Source organism: Sarcophilus harrisii, chromosome 3 (genome assembly GCF_902635505.1).
Source record: "Sarcophilus harrisii chromosome 3, mSarHar1.11, whole genome shotgun sequence".
NCBI lineage: Eukaryota > Metazoa > Chordata > Mammalia > Dasyuromorphia > Dasyuridae > Sarcophilus > Sarcophilus harrisii.
The window spans coordinates 436,857,704-436,876,963 of record NC_045428.1 but is presented as its reverse complement, the minus strand read 5'-3'; the positions used below and the strand labels follow the sequence as shown (position 1 = coordinate 436,876,963).

The 19,260-nt window shown below is 36.2% G+C and overlaps 1 protein-coding gene across 1 annotated transcript in view; it reads right to left on the bottom strand.

Annotated features, from left to right (window-relative positions):
* Positions 1-19,260, bottom strand: part of FLT1 (fms related receptor tyrosine kinase 1) — a 172,510-nt gene that overhangs the window by 68,619 nt on the left and 84,631 nt on the right. The window contains exons 12-14 of the mRNA XM_023499591.2: positions 17,603-17,711; positions 10,579-10,887; positions 5,356-5,502 (exon numbers count right to left, since the gene is read on the bottom strand). Of these exons, the coding sequence (XP_023355359.1) occupies positions 5,356-5,502; positions 10,579-10,887; positions 17,603-17,711 (565 nt within the window). The remainder of the gene's footprint in view (positions 1-5,355; positions 5,503-10,578; positions 10,888-17,602; positions 17,712-19,260) is intronic.

The following is a 19,260-nucleotide window of genomic DNA, read 5'->3' as shown; positions in this document are numbered from 1 at the left end:
TTCTTGTTCCTGTCTAACTGTTCAGGCAAGGGTCAATGGAATCAATCATTTGTTATAAAAGGATGATGTACATTTGAGGTGTGATAAGGTACATATTAAGTGCTTTAAACTGTAATCTGACAAAGGGGAGTGTTCCCGACATACTGCAATGCCAGACAAACTGAGCAAGATAGAGATTAGAGAATATTGAATAGTTTATTAAATAGAGAGATATACTGGAAAAATGGAGAGATATAATGGAACCAAATGGATCCATGGTTTGGTCCCAGGGCTGAATGAAACTATCATCTCCAAGAATCCAGCAAACAATCAGAGTTCTCAATAACATATATATATATATATATATATATATATATATATATATATATACACACACACATGGCTCAGATGCAGGAGATAGACTGAGTCAGGGGCAGAGTCAGGGTGAAGCGGGTTGTGGTCCCTTTAAGAAACTACATTTCCTATTGCTCTGTGATTCCTTTCAGATTCTTAGCCCCTCCTGGCTAAGGCACATCCTCTCCTGAAAAAAGTCTTTCCTAGATGCCAAGGCCTTTGATTCACAAATCCTGGTCAAAAGCATCCCTTTGAATTCCAATGGAAGATCCAGACTTGTCGAAGCCCCCACTGGATCTGAGCCAACTTGGGCTCTCCCAGTCCCCACTGGTTCTGATCTGCTCCACTTGTCCCAGCCCAATTCTGACTTGCTTGGGTTGCCCAGCCCCCATTGGTTCTGATCTGCTCTGATTTTCCAATCCCCACCAAGACAACCAATATAATGAGCTTCCATCAACTAAGGTCTTTGCAGATGGACCTTGGCAGCTCCCTTTTCTGTCAGGACCTTCTGTCCATTGAGAACTGCATTCTTAGTGCAAAACTCCATTTTCCATACATATGCCTGCTGGAATAATATTCTTTTCCAGTGTTATCCTCTCCTTATCCTCACCTATTTCCCTAATCAGACTTTGTGCCTGTCAGGATTTCTAACCTTACTTCCAATCCCCATAATAAACCTCTTTTATCAATCTAGGTTTTTGGGTCTGTAAAACTTGGGTTTTTATTTACCATTGTAAATTTCACATCTCTATTTGAATTTAAATCACTGCTCTTAAGACCTTCTGATAAGCTAAGATCTCCTTTTAGAATATTTTAGTTTTCATTTTAAGACTCTCTGTTCAATAATAATAGGCCTGACTCCGGCAGCCTCAGAAGGCAGTGAGTTTATCTTCATTGGAGGACTTTAAGCAGAGAAAAGAAGACAATTTGTGGGGGACATTGTAGAAGGAATTCTTGGATAAAAATGATTTCTGAAGTCTCTTACAACTCTTGAGATTCTGTGAGTCTGAGTTTCCTCTTAGCTGTTATTTTCTCTGTACTGTGACCCTTTTTGATGTCTTTAGGAATAAGTATTTTGCTCTGTGTGATTTTTTTTATTCACTCTTTTTTTTTATTTTTTTTTTATTCACTCTTTAAAAGTTTGTGAAAAAAATACTCAGCTTGAAATGAGTATGTTAACAATCCTTATATCAAGAATGCCTTTGGAAACTTTCCATAGCACTTCAAAACAACCACAGAAAGAATAGACATTCTCCTAGGTGACTGGTAGTCTTGGTCACCAGAGTAGTAAAAGAAATAACTGGAAAGCTGATTTTTCTGAAACATCAATATGCCTTGAGCATTGACATCAGTATCTCAGATGTGGAAGCCATCTTGTTCTGACCCAATGCTCTGACCTTCCCAGAGCAGCCTTAATCCCATCCAAAAGAACCCATCAACATCCAAAAAATTATAAGGGAAATAAATGTTCTCTCGACCCACAGAGAAAAGAAATTATTTGCTATTTCTATAATAATGATGACGCTATTTCTATTTCCATTCTTTAAACTCAAAATTTGAATACCCTCAAAGTATGGAAATCACTTTCATATTTGTTTGCGAAATTCCTACTCATTAACTTAGTCATACCACAGCCTTATGCATTCAAAGAAATCTAGATGCTTCTGTGTTTTGCTATATGAACTTGGGAAGTCACTTCATCTCTCTGAATCTGTTTCATCATATGTAAAATAAAAAGCCAGGGGTAAATTATTCCTAAAGTTGCTTATATTTCTCCTCTTCCCAAATTCTATAACTTCCACTTTTAATGCCAGGAAAAACAGACAATGAAGCATAACTGAAACTCTTTTGAAAAAAACTGACTGTTCTAAGATATCCCACTTACTTAAAATTTTGAATTTGTATCATTGTCCTATTCAGCAAATGGATAGGGACTTCACCTATGATGTAACTCATACAGGCATCTCTCAGATGAGAATACTCTCTTTACTAATTCAGTCTGAAATGTTTTCTGCCAAATATAGACTTAAAGTGCTTCTACCTAGACAGTATGTTTCAGAGGCAGGTTTTGAAACCAGGTCTTTCTGAGTTACCTTTTTCAGTGTAAAAAACTTGCATATATATATTTAACTTTAACACTGAACAGAAAGAAATAATATTATCTCAAAGATGGAAGAGTCCCACCCAGAGATCTTTGAAATCTCTGACAAATTATGCTTTAGTTTTGGTTCAAGTATTTTCAACGGTAGGAAACTAAGAACTGTATCTAAGTCAAAGCAATTGGAGCTTTGCTCCAGAGCACTGGAATGGAGAAAAAGTGAAAAAAATTACAAGAATGATTTTTTTAAAAATATGAACTTTCAGCTTTTAGATAGTATATTTTCTGCTTCCACAGCTTGGAAACTGTTTAGCAAGGCTAATTAAATTAGGAAGGTACCAGATGGCCTGCACTCTACCTATTGGTAGCCATATGCGTAGTGAATTCTTTCACAACCCAGCTAACCTTGTCCTCCCAAGAGTGGTAACCTCCCTAGTAGTGGCCCTCCAGAGATTCAGCAAAGCAAGATCCTAAATCTTTTTTAGCACTCCCTTTCCACCCAAGGTTAATTAGAGGGCACTTACTGCTGTTGTCCCAGAAACTAGTTTCTTCTCCTAGGTGCCAAAATCACTAGTTATGGCACCAAAGGAAACTTACTACTTCCCAAGACTGCCTTTTTTACTTTTGGACAGCTCTTCACTCAGAAATTCTTTCTTGTATAGAACTGAAATATTGCACTCTACAACTTTCACCTATTAATCCAAGTTCTGCAAATTGGAGTCAAGCAGAACAAAGCTAACCCTATTTTAATGTGACAACTTTTAAAACATTAGAAGACAATGATCATATTCTCCCAAGCTTTGTTTTTCTCCTTTAGTTTAAATACTTTTTCTTTTAAAAAAATATATCCCCCTCTTCCTTAAACATACCACCCTTTTCTTCAACAGTTTTTCATATGCCATGGTTTGAGCTTCTCCCTATATAATCACCTCCCTCTAGTCAGGACCCAGTTTGTCAGCCAATCTACTAGAGCTGAGCAAAATTTTAGAAATGTAGTCTAACCAGGGAAGAGTTTCATCAATACTTCTATTAATGCAGTGTAAGACGGCATTAATTTTTTGGCTGTCACATCAGACTGATGATTCATAGTAATCTTGGTGTCTATAAAGGCTTCTTGGCCATTTTCACATGAAGTGCTGTCTAGTCATATTTTCTCTTAGGTATTTATGCAATTTTTAAAAACTTGAATACAAGTTATCATATTTATTCTCATTAGATTTCATCTCGCTAGATTTTGTCTAGTTCTAGAATCTCTCTTATTTCTATCTTCTGCTGCATTCACTCTCAACTCTTTATTATCCATAAATTTGATAAGCAAATAATATTTTTCTTCCTTCAAATCTATGATTTAAAAAAAAAGTTGGAACAGAAAAGGGACTTCTGCATAGCTATAGAGGCTACTGCATGGTTTCAGGAACAGAAAGTTCCTGAAGTTATAGTGGAAGTTATAGAATTTGGGAAGAGGAGAAATATAGATTCAATCAAAATAGATTATGTTGGGAATTAGAAAAAGGAAAGTACTTAATAGGAATTAGAAGAAAAATTCCTTTCTGTACTATTTGGTGTATATGACAATTTTATAGAATGCCAATTTACAAATTGTGGCAAGGGGCAAATGCTTTCATGATGTAGACCTAGTTATTAGGAGGCATACAACTGACAGGCAGCTACTTGTTAGAATTGTTCTAAAACTTAGGAAGGACAGGTACAATGTTCACACAAGCCAATGAAAGTCTCATATAACCAATGAAAATAGAAAAGTGATTTTGAAGTATCTTCTTTTTTTAAGGGAAAAAAAATTGGTTCCACTCCTATTGAATTGAGATTTTTGCAACATCTTTTAATCTCTTGGAAAATTAGGTTTGTTGTGAAAGAAAAAAAGAAAACAATTTAACTGGGCAAAATTCAGTTTTCTGAGATTTATATAGATCATAGATACAAACTTCTGGAGCAACTCTGAACTTAGAATCAAGGGATTTCTATTTGAGTCCTGATGCTGACACTTATTAGCTCTGTGACCCAAGGCAAGTCATTTAACCTCCATGGGCAGAGTTACTTCCTCTGTAAATTGAGAGGGAGAATATTATACCACCTATTCCTTATGGGATCATCTTGAGGAAGGCATCCTGTAAACTTTAAAACATTGCATAAATATGGACCTACTATCACCACCATCATTATTCTTTCTTCAAGACCAGAGATCACGACCTTCCAGTTTTCAGGTTTGTTTTTTAGTGGTTTGCCAATCATTGTTTGCGCTCCAATTGTCTAACTGTTTGAGCATACTGATAGAGTCACATTAAGTTAAAACTACAAAGCAGTGTTTCAGTTAATGTTTAACAACCAACTTTCTGAATAAGAAAGTCTATGTATAGCGCATTTGAAATTTAATTTGCATTAACTTCCCCCTCCCCCATCATTTTCTTAAATCTAGAATTCAACAAACCTATAAGTCAAGTCCATGCCTGGCTCTTGTACATCCCTGGTAATATTCAATGTTAAGTTGAAGAGTTAGTGTTGGCATTCTTTATTATTAATTGTTGATGTTACAACCCGAAGGAGAGCAAATATCCTGGTGTAGGCAATTCAATTGCAAAAACTCTATCACTGTCAGTTACTAATACATCAGAACAGGGGTTCTTAAACTGGGATCTGTGAATAATTCCAGCGAATTCATTTATTTGGATGGTTAAAAAAAAACATACATAAATGTTTCAATATAGCCATTTTCCTTTATAATATTATGTATTTTGCTTAATGCTTTTAAAAACATGATTCTGAGAAGGGGGGTATATATGGACTTTACCAGACTGCCAGAGGGATCCCTGATGTAAAATCTTTATCCCAGGAAGAAGTAATGGAGAATGTCAGAGGAGGATCAATGGAGAACTGGAAAGAGGAAAGATGAGTAAGGAGCCGCTTACCTGGCTCTTGCTGTATTTCATGGTTGTTTTTAAACCAGGTTATCTGTGGTTCTGGCACACCTTTTGCCTGACAGTCTAAAGTGGTGGAGTTGCTGATGGCCACTATCTGATCACTGAGGTTACGGAGGAGGTAAGGTGCTTCCTGATCTAGTAAATAAAGAAAGGGAGCTTTGGTTATTCATCAGGTTTCATCTGACTTTCAGATTCATGATCATCATTTTAAATATAAACTACAAATATTAAAGTGAATTGTGAAAGCATTCCACACCAAACTTTATTGATGTTCACACACCATCTTTTTTGTTCTCCAGAGTCTATGGTGAACAAATTCCCTCTCCGGAGGCTAATACTATGACACTAAATTAAAAACCATGACATAAAGAGTGTTAAGCAAGGACTAATAATAGCAGGTTCTTATCATATTTTATTTCAAAGATGTTGGTACACTACAACTTCACTAATTCATTTTCTTCTCCTGAGAAGCTCTAGTTTTAGAAACCAAGGATCCAGAACTATTGTTAAGAGACATGACTTAGCAACATAGTTTTATTTAGGATTATAGTGGATTTGGGGGCAGAAGATATAATTACACATGTATCTTTATTAGAGTGTGTGTGTGTGTGTGTGTGTGTGTGTGTGTGTGTGTAAACCCCTAATATAACTACAACTTCAGGAAGATTTACTTTGAGTACTATTTTCTAGAAGAGATATTGCAAATCTAAAAACCTGATAAAATGCTAAAGGGCAAAATAAAAATAAATTGCTATTTATGTATACAGCAAGTATTGTGATTTTTGAAGATAATGGTTCAAAATGTCTTTCCATTTAAGCTTGCATCCCAGCATAACTTTCAAGGCAACAGACAAACAGAGGTATTTTGTTAAGTGTGGCAGCTTTATTGATTATTTCTCCCCACTTCTCCCCTCCTCCCCCAGTGCAGGAGAGTCCAAAGGACCAATTCAAGAAGCAGAGGCACAGTTCTGTAGTTTTTTGCACTATATAATAGTACAAATATTATATTTTATATTATCCATTTTATCTCTTAAAACTTACAAATATGATACAATACAATTTATTTTTAATAAAATGCCAAACAATATAGTACAACAAGATGAATTCTAATACATAGGATGCAATACATTACAACATTAAAAATTCCACACAAGGACAGGAGTACCCCCAATGAATACAGTCTCTCTACAAAGGCAATATTAAGTCAGTCCTGCTGATATGTATACATTCTGTTTATGCTGGTGATAGATTGGCAGCCCAAGTTTCCAAAATGTAAGAGAAACGATAGTGCCTAATGTCTTTTCCCCACCCACCCAAATTACCCTCTTCAGAATATGAAACAGAAATGAAAACATCTTTGGCAAAACTTAATACATGCTACATCAGTAGTTTCACTCATACAGTATCAGCTTTCTCTGACACTTGCTAACTACTTTGTTTCCCCTTCTTGGTATAATGTAACAATGAAGGCAGCTCAGGAGTGTATACGATGCTGCAAAGGATAATACACTTAAATTATTTCATTAATTCTGAGGCACCCTCCAGGATTCCAAAGACTCCCTAAATCCTTTTTAATTCCTTCAGGCAAACTCTGCATCACCACTAGTTTATGCAATTTAGAAATTTTATGTGAAAAACACCATCACATAACTTTAAAAAAAACATTGCTGAAGCAGTATAACATTACAGGGTTACTATCTGTTAGGATTAACACTTTCTCATAAATTTAGATTTCTGTAGCTTATTAGTCCTTTGTCCTTTTGTAAAACATGAAGTCTGAAGGCAAATTACAGTATTGACTGGGGCAGAAGGTGGTCTGATTTCCACAATCTTCTTCAGATGAGGATGACTGTGCTCATTCATCTGCCAGCCCAGGAGTTTTCTCCTCTAACTGGGCTCCATAGGCAGAAATATTATTATATTTCTTCTTTTGCATTCTGGGCAATGTCTGTCATGCAGCTTTTTTCACTTGAAAACACAGCTGCACATCAAAGGTTTCCAGTTATGACACCATGCCCATGTTTTATCTTTACAAGTTTGACATGTTACAACAGTAAGACCCCAAACATGTCAATGAGGCATTCCACAATAATAAAGAGTGGCCATATAGTGCATCTACCATGTCTTGGACTAGTTAGATTTTTTTAAAATTTGAATTCATACATTGACTTTCATAGTGGGAACTAACTTTGAAGAATCAAGTTTAAGAATGAGACCTAGTCCCCTCTCATCATAGATGTTTTCCCTGCTCCTCATCCCAGGACATCATATTCCTTATGCTTTTTCTCTTTGATATTAAAGTGGTCTAACTTCTGTGTTTATATCATTACAATTACTTCCAAGGCTACAAAGAAATCAATATAATATTTGAGCTTCTTTACACCAAGATAACTTCCTAATCAAATAAATATCTTTAGGAGGAACATACCCACTCACTTCACCTAACCACCTCCGTCAGGTCTACCCCTCACACAAGAAAAAGCAGAATGGTAGCAAAATCAAATATGGAATTTCAAATGTGTTTCATGTTAGTGTAGTTGTGTTACAAACACATAGCAGAGTTGATTATTTCTCTGTACACATTTCTAAAAAATGTTCTTACAGGTGAAAAACTTTTCTTTAGGCTAGTTTATGATGGGCAAACTTTGTTACATAAATCAACCAGGAAATTATATTTTGTCCGTTCCCATTTTATAACATAACATATTATGATAGTTTTAACAAGAAAGGCATATGGAAACAATGATTATTAGTTTAAACTACTTGATGGAAGTGGATAAAAATTTCCAGAAGATGTAGCTGATGTTCAGTCCAAGATGAGGAGGTTCAGGAGTAACATGTTCTAGCTGCATGCCCATCACTAAAGACAGTTCTTCCAAGTCCTATATTCCTAGGAGTGTTAATGAATAGTTACTTTTGTTTATTTTTCATAATGAGGACCCCAAATTCTGTTCTGAGGATGCATTTTCACAACTACTCTGGAGGCCAGAGGACCCAAGAAACCATGTGGGCAGCTTTGATTTTAGCAGTTTTCCATAAATACAAAGCACTTGGCCTCCACACAGACGAGGGATTAAGGAACCAGCCTCATATCCCTTCTCCATCTCTAGTATTTTCTTTGAGCTTTCTTGTCACCTTCTTCCCCCCATCAAACTATATCATTGGGGTTTTTTCTTTTATGAGACTCCCTGGCAAGAATCAATTACCCTGTGAACAAGAGTTATAATGGAATTCATAAAATAAAATGCCCACCCCTTATAATGCCCATCCCTTTATAATGCCCACCTCCCTTCTGGAAAGTATTCTCTCCACAACCACCACCAAAGAGGGAGAGTTTTGTATATCTATTTTTTTTTCCTAGGGGAGGACAATGCTAAGTACAGCTGGCCCAGTTTGCCACATTTCAAAAGCAAGCCCCAATTCTTTCATTTACTTTTTTTTTTTTGCTTGAGCAAAATTTAAGGCCCCAAGTTCTGTGGTACAAAGGCATTGTTCTCAGACGGCTAATACACCAACTTAAAATGAACAAAAAAGCTAGGCTAGAGGGTTATAGGTAAAATTTCAAGATACAATTGATTATTCTTTCCTTTGGGCTGACAACTTCCAGGTTACTAATTGTTTTCCAAGCATATTAGGCTCCATAAAATTGGCATTCTGGGGAAATGCTATTGTTTACTCTTTCACACTTGACAAAAGCAATTCCCATGTGAAAGACAAGTTTAGCCGTGGGACAGAGCTGGTTACCTAAAGGAGGAAACCGTCTGGTGAGTTCCCAAGCACGAGAAGTTGTCATGTTGTCACCCTCTTGTTTAGCTGCTCAGCTACTTTGTTTCCCTGCAGGGGCTATTTTAGTCACTATAGCTTGTTTTGCTATGGCTCATACCAGTACATATAATGATCAATCATAAATCAAATCAACATAATAAAGCATTACCAGACCTGTGGAAAACAGGCACCTTTTTTTCTCAAGTGCAGACTTCTTTTTATTATTATAATAGGACACTAAAAACCTCTCCTGAAAAAAAAAAATTGACCATAACCGCCACCGCCACTACAAATGCTAAAAACACTCTAGTATTTGTGTATTTTTAAATGACCTTTAATGTTAATTCTTTAGTCTTGCCATTTCTTAATCCCCATAAAAAATCCTATTAACACTTGCATATGGGGAGGGTGGGATTATTTTTTAATTTAGGGTAATCAATAAACCCCCAAATATATAATAGCCTTTATCTCCTTGATAGACTGAAAGTAGTGAGTCTTTCTTTGAATGACATCATTTTATAAAGTCTTTTAAAAGAACACACAGGAAACAAAAGCATTAAATTGGAGGCATAATCCATTCATGGTCCAAGAACCCAGTCTAAGACAGGGAATCTGCACAAAATGGAACTGTCAACTACCTGGATGTGCATTAGATGAAAACAATGGGGACCATCCATTTGCACTTAACATTGGTTCATAGTTCTAGTATCTCTGAGCTATATCAACATTTTGCAGCTTTGGGGCCTCATTTAGAAGTTGCAGTACAGAAATAATGTGCTTAATGTAGAAAAGCATTTCAAATAAATAAGCATGGTAATGTGCTAATAATAAGCAGGTGATATTTACAAGACAAGATAGGATGAAAAAAATACAAAGCCAAACCAGATTGAGGTCCAGAGTCTCAAATTCAACTGTACTCATTCTGAGCTGGAAAATTAACTTATTCGTGTCCATCTTTGGCAGAAACCATCATTTGTTTAAATTATTCAGTTTATGCAGCTTTAACACTTTTTTTAAAAAAGAAGTTGGCATCAAAGTGGAAGCAAAAGATCAGTCCCAAGTTGTTGCTTATCAGTCAGGAGAAGACAGCAAAGAACAAAAACAACACAGAGAATGCAGGTCAGGGATCCTCCAAATCCAAACGTGCACCAAGTTGGTCAAAGAAAGCAGACCTATTAGAACTGAATTGGAAGCCCATAGGTTGGTATTTTGGTGTCTCATTATTACTGGCATCATCTCCAAACCCCTTTTGGGAGGAGCACCTCCTCAGAGCCTGAAAGGTAGCAACAGTGACAAGAAATCAAGGTGATATGAGACAACTGTTACTTTTTTTTTAAAAAAAATGAGTCCTTTAATGTTTTACATTATTTTGTGTGGTACAATCATTCCTTGTGCTTTTAAATTTGGAGATCCGAGAGAAAACAGCCTTTTTGTTGCAGTGCTCACCTCTAATTGTAACTTCTTTCTTTTGAAGAATTTCTTCCCCGGTATAAATGTTCCTGGCTCTGCAGGCATAGGTGCCTGAATCTTCCAGGGAAACATTCTTGATAGTGAGATTGAGTGTTATAGAGTACTCCGTGGTGATGGCCATTTTTTGTTTACTGATGCTGTGGTGCATTGTTCTATTGTTCACTGTTCGCAGCAAAATCCAAGTAATGTCTCTGTATAAGAATTTGCTGACCATGCAAGACAATTTCAAATCCTCTCCTTCAGCGGGCATTTTTTCCAAGTTAACATGAAATCCATTGGGCACATCTACAAATGAAAATGAAAAAAGATCATTTTCTAGAAGAATCAATGTTTTACTACTATGCATTTCTTGATTGTGACAAGGATCTCTTAGTCTGTTCTTGTTTGAGAATTTACAGTCTCCCAAAGAAAAGAGAATCCTTTTCCCCCCCTATTCTTTGGCAATGAATAAAATGTGGCACAGAAAGACCGAGTTGTCCAAGGTCTCATATAGTCACTGGTGAAGCAGGAAATAGAACCCAGAACAAAAAACTCTCAAGCCTGCATTCAAAAGCATAAGGATGACAATTTCCCCCTTAGACCAAAGGGTATCTTCAAAGTTAATTTTTCTTTTTTTTTTTTTAAACTTGGGTAGAGCCCATTTTTGAGAACTTTCTCAAATATAATATTCACCCTGGCAAGTGGGAAGCTGAATTGAAGATAAGGATGTAGCTGTCTACATGGAAAGCCAACTATACTTTCAATCAATCAATAAAAATTTATTCTAAAATATAAATCACTGTGCTGGGCTCTGGGGATAGACAAAAATTAAATAGTCACAATGATCTTAAAAGATTATAGGCTTTAGAAGTTAATCAATCAACAAGTATTTAAAAAATGCTTCCTAAAAGCCAATACACTGTAGTAGGCACCTTGGTTATAGTTACAAAGAATGAAACAAGGCTTATATTCTAATAGAGGCGAGAAGTACATATAAAACGCGCGCGTGTGTGTGTATGTGTGTGTGTGTAACAGCATAAACTATAAACACAAATTATAAAAAGTTGCTAAAAGGGGCAGCTAGATGGCACAATGGGTACAGCACAGGACCCTGAAGTCAGGAGGATCTGGCTGTAAATACTTAATACTTCCTGGCTGTGTGACCCTGGACAAGTCACTCAATTCCAACTACCTCACCCCCCCCCCCAAAAAAAAAAGTTACTAAATACAAGATTTGGGGGAAGGGCACTAGATGTTGAAGGGACCAGAATCATTAGATGACTATGGACAAATCAGCGTTTTATGTATGTATTTTATGCCCTTTAAATGAAATCACTGTTTCACATGACTTTTATTTGATGGACAATCAGGATCCAAATGCTTTCTCAAGTTGTTTCCACTTGTTTATGTTGGTATAGCTAGGCAAAGAAAGGTAGTAACTCTTATTAAGATCATTTTTTTGGAAAGCTATTCATTTAGGAGTTTTGGTCTGCTTGTCTCTCTCCATTGGGCACTTCTCATAGAATTAGGAAAGACCTGGATGAGACCAAATCCCACCCATTATGCCTCTTTGCTATGTGACTTTGACAAAATCACTTCACTCCTGAGCCTCAGCTCCTATATCTAAAATTGAAGAGACATTATTTGTGTTTAAATACTTAGCACTTATTTATTAGTATTATATTTGTTCTGTATGTATTTTTGTGGGACAGCTAGGTGGCGCAATGGATAGAGCACTGGAATTGGAATCAGGAAGACCCATTTTCATGAGTTTAAATCCAGTCTCGGTCACTTATTAGTTGGGTATGTCACTTAACCCTGTTTGCCTCCGTTTCCTCATCTATAAAATGAGCTGGAGAAAAAAAGGCAAACTATTCCAATATCTTTGCCAAGAAAACTCCAAATGGAGTTATGAAGAACTGGACACAACTAAAAATGACTAACAACAACACTAATGAGGAAATGAATTTTCATAAGCATTGCCCAAAGTCCTACTGGCATTAAGTGGCAGGCCCAGGGCTGTAAGTTAGGCCTTTGCTACAATTTCAGTGCTCTGTCCATCCCACAAAACTGTCAATCCCACAAATACCAGGGTGTGCTGGAGAACAATTAGTTAATGGCTTTGGCACCACCTACTGCTTGTTACTGGGTGGCTTGTCAGTATGTGAAGAGAGAATTTGGCCCAACATTTTGCAAAGAGCTTTGAAGATGAAAAGCACTATGTAGTACTATTATTATTATTATCTTTTGCACACAAAGCTATAAAGAAACCTTTAAACCTTAAGGGGACAATAGTCCAAAATTAGATATTATATCAGCTCTTTTCCTAAATCTGTTTGCTTGTTTTTCTGATTTCTTAGGTTTGGACTTTATTATAAACTATCTGTCTGAAGAAATGCCAAAGTATTCATTTGAAACCTGGGAACATGTGGGTTGCTGGAGCTTATGAAGTTGTCAATGTTCACAAAGAGTGGGAACCAATGAAAGCTTTCATGCTTCTAAGAGAAGGATTGGAAAACATACCAAGAGATGATAAAGGAGACAGGAATTTTTATTTTGCAAACACTAAGATATTAGAACTAAATCTGCTAGAGCACATGTCATTTTATATTTGGTATATGTTGTGCAATTTCTACATAGGCATTAGGTCAGACATGGCATGGCCTTCCAATCAAATTGTTTTAAATATCTCAAACCCTAAAATTTTTTATACTCATCTCAGTGGTGAGAGTCCAAATAAAGCTAACTAACACCACTGAGATCATGTAAAAGAGTTTCTATTTACTTTAGTGATTTGAAACTTCCTGTGGAAATAGCTCCCAGGTTTCCTGATGGAAGATTTTGTTTATCTTTGCCAAGCACCACCAGGAATCTCAAAATAAAATGCATTTAGTGACATTGGGAAACCAGGGAGATAAGGTAGTGCTGTTCCTGTTTCACCCTCAGTAATTGCAAACACACCCATAGTCAAGCTGTGTGCCAGCAAAGAAGCACACACACACACACACACACACACACACCCACACACACACACACAGGAAAAAAGAGAAGGACAAATATGTTTTGTGGTTGGCTGACTTTGTAGTAGATGCTGCTTCTGCTACTACTGAAATTCAGATGTTTTAGGTTAGCCATTAGTCTCTCAGAAATAATTTTGCATAATTTTCATTATATATTTTGATGCATGGATAAGAAATAGGTTAATTTTTTAATAACAATAATAATAATGATGATGATGGTGATGATGGCTAACATTTACATATAGAGATTTCTCATTGGTTTCACCCTCCCACATTAATAGGCCACCAGAGGATAAGGAGTTACTATGGTAGGCAAGTTACTCAGGCAGAAAGACAAACATCTAATAAAAATAGCTAACATTTATATGGAGCTTTAAGATGTCCAAAGCATTTTTTGTATATTAAATCATCTGATCCTCTAAAGGTGAGGTGGATGCTATTATTAGCCTCATTTTACAGATGAGGAAACTAAGGCACAGAGTGATTAAGTGACATGACCAGGGTCCATAGCTATTAACATTTGAGGCTGGATTTGAACTTGTCTTCTTGACTCTGCCTTCAATCTCTCAAACAAAAAATAAATTCTGAAAGTTCTAAAGTTAAAATAGCATAGCCACAACTTAATATCCATCCCACATCCATCCTTTCTGTGGTGTATTTGTGTTATATGCCCCAAATAGGGGGAGAGGTAGGGATCCCTAATTCAAAAGAGTAGAGTTCCTACAGGAGTCACTGATCTTTATTTACTAATAGTAAGGATTTGGTTGTTTTGAACCACCTGTTTAGCCCAAGTTCTGCTTGGTTTAGGAAAACTTCAAGGGAAAAGAAAGGATTAAATTAAGTTTCAAGGGACAAAGGGATGCAATTGTTAGATGAGAAAGGCTAAAAAAAAAAAAAATAGAGAAGACAATGGATCCCAAAAGTAAGACTTTTTTTAATGGGTTAGATTGGTACAATAGGCTAATCTGCCAGAGTTCAGGGTATTTGGATAAGGTGAGGAGGTTGAATTGGTAGAGGATTCTACTGGACTGTACAGGCAGAAGACCCTAAAAACTATGGCAGAGAACATGTAAAAAATACTAATCATAAATGACATATTCAAGGACTGACTTTGATATTTCCTAGCTTTGTGATAATGGAAGTCACTTAGCTTCTCTAATAAGTCTTAGTCTCCTCAGTTTGTATATAACTAGAAGAAACCTCGGTACTCTATTGTGAGGAAGATGCTCTGTGCAGATGAGCTATAATCAATATTTTTTCTTTGATCTGAAAAACAATCATGAGTCATACTGAGGTTTTATGTAAGGAGACAATAAAAATAAGATTTTACTAGAAAAAGAAAGTATAGCAAGGAAGGTCACTATACATTTCAGAAGATCCTTTTACCCTAGTGATTTTAAAATTCCTTTTAGTAAGAAAACAACCAGAGGTAGGAGAGTCATCAATTTTTCTCAAGGGATCTTAACCAGGCAATTCTATAAGGATTAGCATAGGAGTTGGAGATATTTATCCTGGAAAAAGGGAGTATAAGAAGTGTTTTCAAGACTTTATTTAAATGACAATGACATGGAAGAAAGATTGGAATTGTTTTGCTTTACCCCAGAGGACAAAACTAGGGAGAAGGGGTACAGATTTCAGAGAGAAAAATTGGGGTTTGATGGAAGGAAAAATTTTCATGTAGGAAGTTTTACAGAATAGAATGGGCTGCCTCAGGAGTCTACCTCTCATATATATCAGATAAATTTTAGGCAGGATTGTTTTTCAAGTTTGGATGAAAGGTCCCTCATTTCTTTTCTAATTCTTTGACTGATTCTGAGGTGAGACTGGAAGGAAGTGGGGAGGATTCTTCCTGAGTTTAGGTCCAGGTCAGTTTTTGCTCAGCTTGGGCTTTTCTTGAGCAAAAGAACAACTAAAAATTGGGTAGGAGAGGCTTGTCCTTTCAAGAGACCCTATAACCCAGAAGCCCATTTGAAGAGTGAGGAGAAAGTAAATTATTCTCCTCCATAAAACTAGAGCTTCTTGAAGGCAGGGACTATGTCACTCATTTGTCCTATGTTCCCTACTGTGTGGTACCCAGCACATATCAGATTGTCTCTTCTGGCAAAGGGTCTGACAGAATCTTCAAGAAGCATTAGTGTAAACCTTCCTGGGTTTATCCATAAAAGTATTTGGAAGGAATGTTTTGTGGACAAGAAGGACCAGAAAGTAGATGTATCTCATTCATTAACGTGAGAGGCTAAACAGGGTTATAGCTTCAGCTTTGCTTTTGATTCATGGCCAAGACTCACCTGTAAATCTCACTTTCCTAATCTGTAGAATGAGAAAAGTGGACTAGATCAAGGATTATCTTTATTGGGTCCTGGACACTGGCAGACTGGCAAAATCTATGGATCCTTTTTCAGAATCATCATATCATTGCATCATAAATGTATGCAATAAAATACACACAATTACAAGGGAAACCAGCTATATTGAAATGATTATCAAACTATTTTTAAAAGTCCATAAACCTCAGGTTAAGACCTCTTGGAGAAGATGATCTTTAAGGTACCTATTATGTCAGTGAAGTGGTACAGTGGATAAAGCACAAGCCCTGGATTCAGAAGGACTCTCCTTCCTGAGGTCAAATCTGGCCTCAAAAATTTACTAATTGTGTGACCCTGAGCCAGTCACTTAGACCTGTTTGCTTTAGCTTCCCCATTTGTAAAGTGAGCTGGACAAGGAAATGGCAAAGCACTCCAGTATCTTTGCCAAAAATCCCCCAATGGGGTCATGAAGAGCCAGATAGGACTGAAAAGTGACTGCACAAGAAGAAAATACCTTTTAATTTTTTAAGTTCAATGCTCTTCTATTCTGATATTTCCCATGAAGCAGTTTCTCTGATATTGAGTTAGCTAACAAGATGGCCTCTCACATAACCCAACTACCTATGTATATCTGGGAATAGGATAATTCTGGAGAAATTGAAGATACTCTTTTCATAACTTACTCTGCAGAGCACATATAGTGTGAAATTTCCAGAGAGTTGGCATTCTGCCCAGACTTCCTCAGATTTTTCTTGGGAGGGATAGGGGGTGGAGTAGGGCAATTGTTTTTACACTCTGAGCTTCTTACATCCTTCCTGTGCCAGGAGAGTTGCACAGAGAGGGCGATTTGTAGAGCTTGGGCAATATAAAATGTGCAGAAACCATAATTTTTTCAATGAATATGAAGTATCTTATGTTCAAGAATACTCTAAAACACTCTTGATGCCCAAGAAACAAAATCATATTTCATTTCTTTTAACCTGTGGATCAATCTGATTTAAAAATACTAGATCCAGATGATTATAAGTGATATTGATTTCACAACATATGGGGAAATAGTATCAGGAGCCAAAAATCATTTATCCATAATAAATACCATTTGTACATCACTTTAAGGTTTGTACTTTCTTTACAAAAATCTTGTAAGGTAGATAGTATTATTATAGATGAGGCAATTAAGGAGTTGAGGGGTTAAGTGATTTTCTCACAGTCATACATCTAAGAAATGTTGAAAGCAGGATTAATTCCAAGACCCTGTTTCTAAGCCCAGTGCTCAAACCTACTGCTTCTATTACTGGCAAAGGAACCATTACTTTCCTGATTAGAAGTCCATGCCATTGAATGGCTTATTGCTATTCTATATTGGAGAAGAAAATTCTAAAAAAATAATTCACTTCATTTTAGCTAAAAGAATCAGTGACACAATGATTCTTAAGGTATTTCAAAGGTTATATAAAAACATAATTTCCTAGGCAGTTTCAAGGATGATCACAGAATGAAATTTCTCAAAAAGTGACCATCTTTCTCCAAGTATAACAATTTATGAATGACATGACATAGCATTCGACTTTAAAAATCCAATTTAGACTAAGGACAGAAAAAAGTACCTGTAGCAAAGTGAAGTGATCCTAACAAAAGTTCAAAGTGGAAGTTCAAAGGTCATTTTTAATGGTGGAGGAACAGGAACTGGCTTACCTGTGACATAAAAGCTAATGTTTCTTTCCACGTGTCCAACTTTATTGGAAGCCACACAGCTATAGATTCCAGAAGCTCTAGTGTCTGCCACAACCAGAGTGCTTGCAATCTGTAAAAGACATGGTCAGTTTAGCTGGCGTTAGCATAAGAAATTGTTTGAATATTCCCTGAGGGCTCCTTGACCACTAACATGATTGTGTTGTTCCATTCATTCAGTAAAAAGGTAGTGTGGTGGTAATTATCAGAAGGCCATCTCCATGCAGAGCCCCAGAAATAATGGAAAAATAACAGGAAAACTGTTTCTCAAGAGACTCACAGCCTCTCCATGCAGATCGAATGAGCAATTCATGCTTATTTGTCTCGTGCTGCTGCAGTCATAATTACATTCTATAAAGCCTGAGGTGAGGGATTGCACGTCCCACCCTGGTCTGAGGATCACTGAAAGGAAGGGAAGCAGTGGATGTTTGTTTGGCTGACCTCTAGATCACATGCTCACTGAGGCTTTGCTCTGTTCATCAGTCTTGGTATGGGTACACCAGGTAAACCAAAGTGGTGGTGAACAATCTGCTGAACTGTTTTGTTTATAATATGCTTAAAGGGGATGATGATGAGTTGTCTTAAAGGGCTATATCCCATGATGAAAACAAACAAACTAGAGGGCAGGGGTTGCTAACAAAGTTAGAATTCACTACAAGACTACTATGTAGCTTTTTAGGGAATATTTCTGAATTTCTTAATCTAGAAATGTAGATTTTTAAGAAGTTATGGTTAAATTGATTTTAAAAATTGAAATGGACAATAAAATTTTATGTGTTTTCATTCCAATTGCTTGAGTTGATGATAGGTTTATAGAAATAAGTATGAAAAGTAAGGAAAATAATAGTATACATTTGTGTATTTGGGATCACTTTCTGAATTTGTATTTTTTTAAAAAAGGGATGTTAATAAAAGTTCATAGTATTTGAAGCTTGATATGAATACCTTCTTCCAAAGAAATATTTGTAACATGAAAATATTTAAATAAACAAAGATAATTATTGGTATTCATTAAATCCAATTCAGTATCAAAAATGAATGACATACACGCAAATATAAAAAGTCCAAAGCAAGATTATTTGATTTTAGAATCACTGAAAGAAATGTTCAAATTTTTCAAAAACTTTTCAAGTTAAGACTAGTTTCCCCAAATCATAGTAAATTCAAGAAGCTGATAAGACTTCAATGATGGTCTGAGGCTATCAGGATACATACACACACACACATACACACATACACACACACACACACACACACACACACACACACACACATATATATATATATATATATATATATATATATATATATGTTGTTAATATAATTACAGAATTTTAGGGCCTACTGCCTTGCAGTCCAAATGCCTCAAAGTAGTTCCCCAGGCTGCTGAACCTATATAATCAGTAAGTGGTTCAAACACTGAGGAAAAGAGAAAATGATTATCCACCTCCCCATTTTTCTAACTATTATTAACAATAAATATAAAAACAGTATTTTATAGTTTATTCTATAAATTAAAGACAAAAGTGATTTATTCCTGGAATTTTCAGGGAGAGGTAGATTTGGGAATGCATATATTTTTCGTTCTTAGTGCATCCTAATGCACCAAGAAACAGAATCAG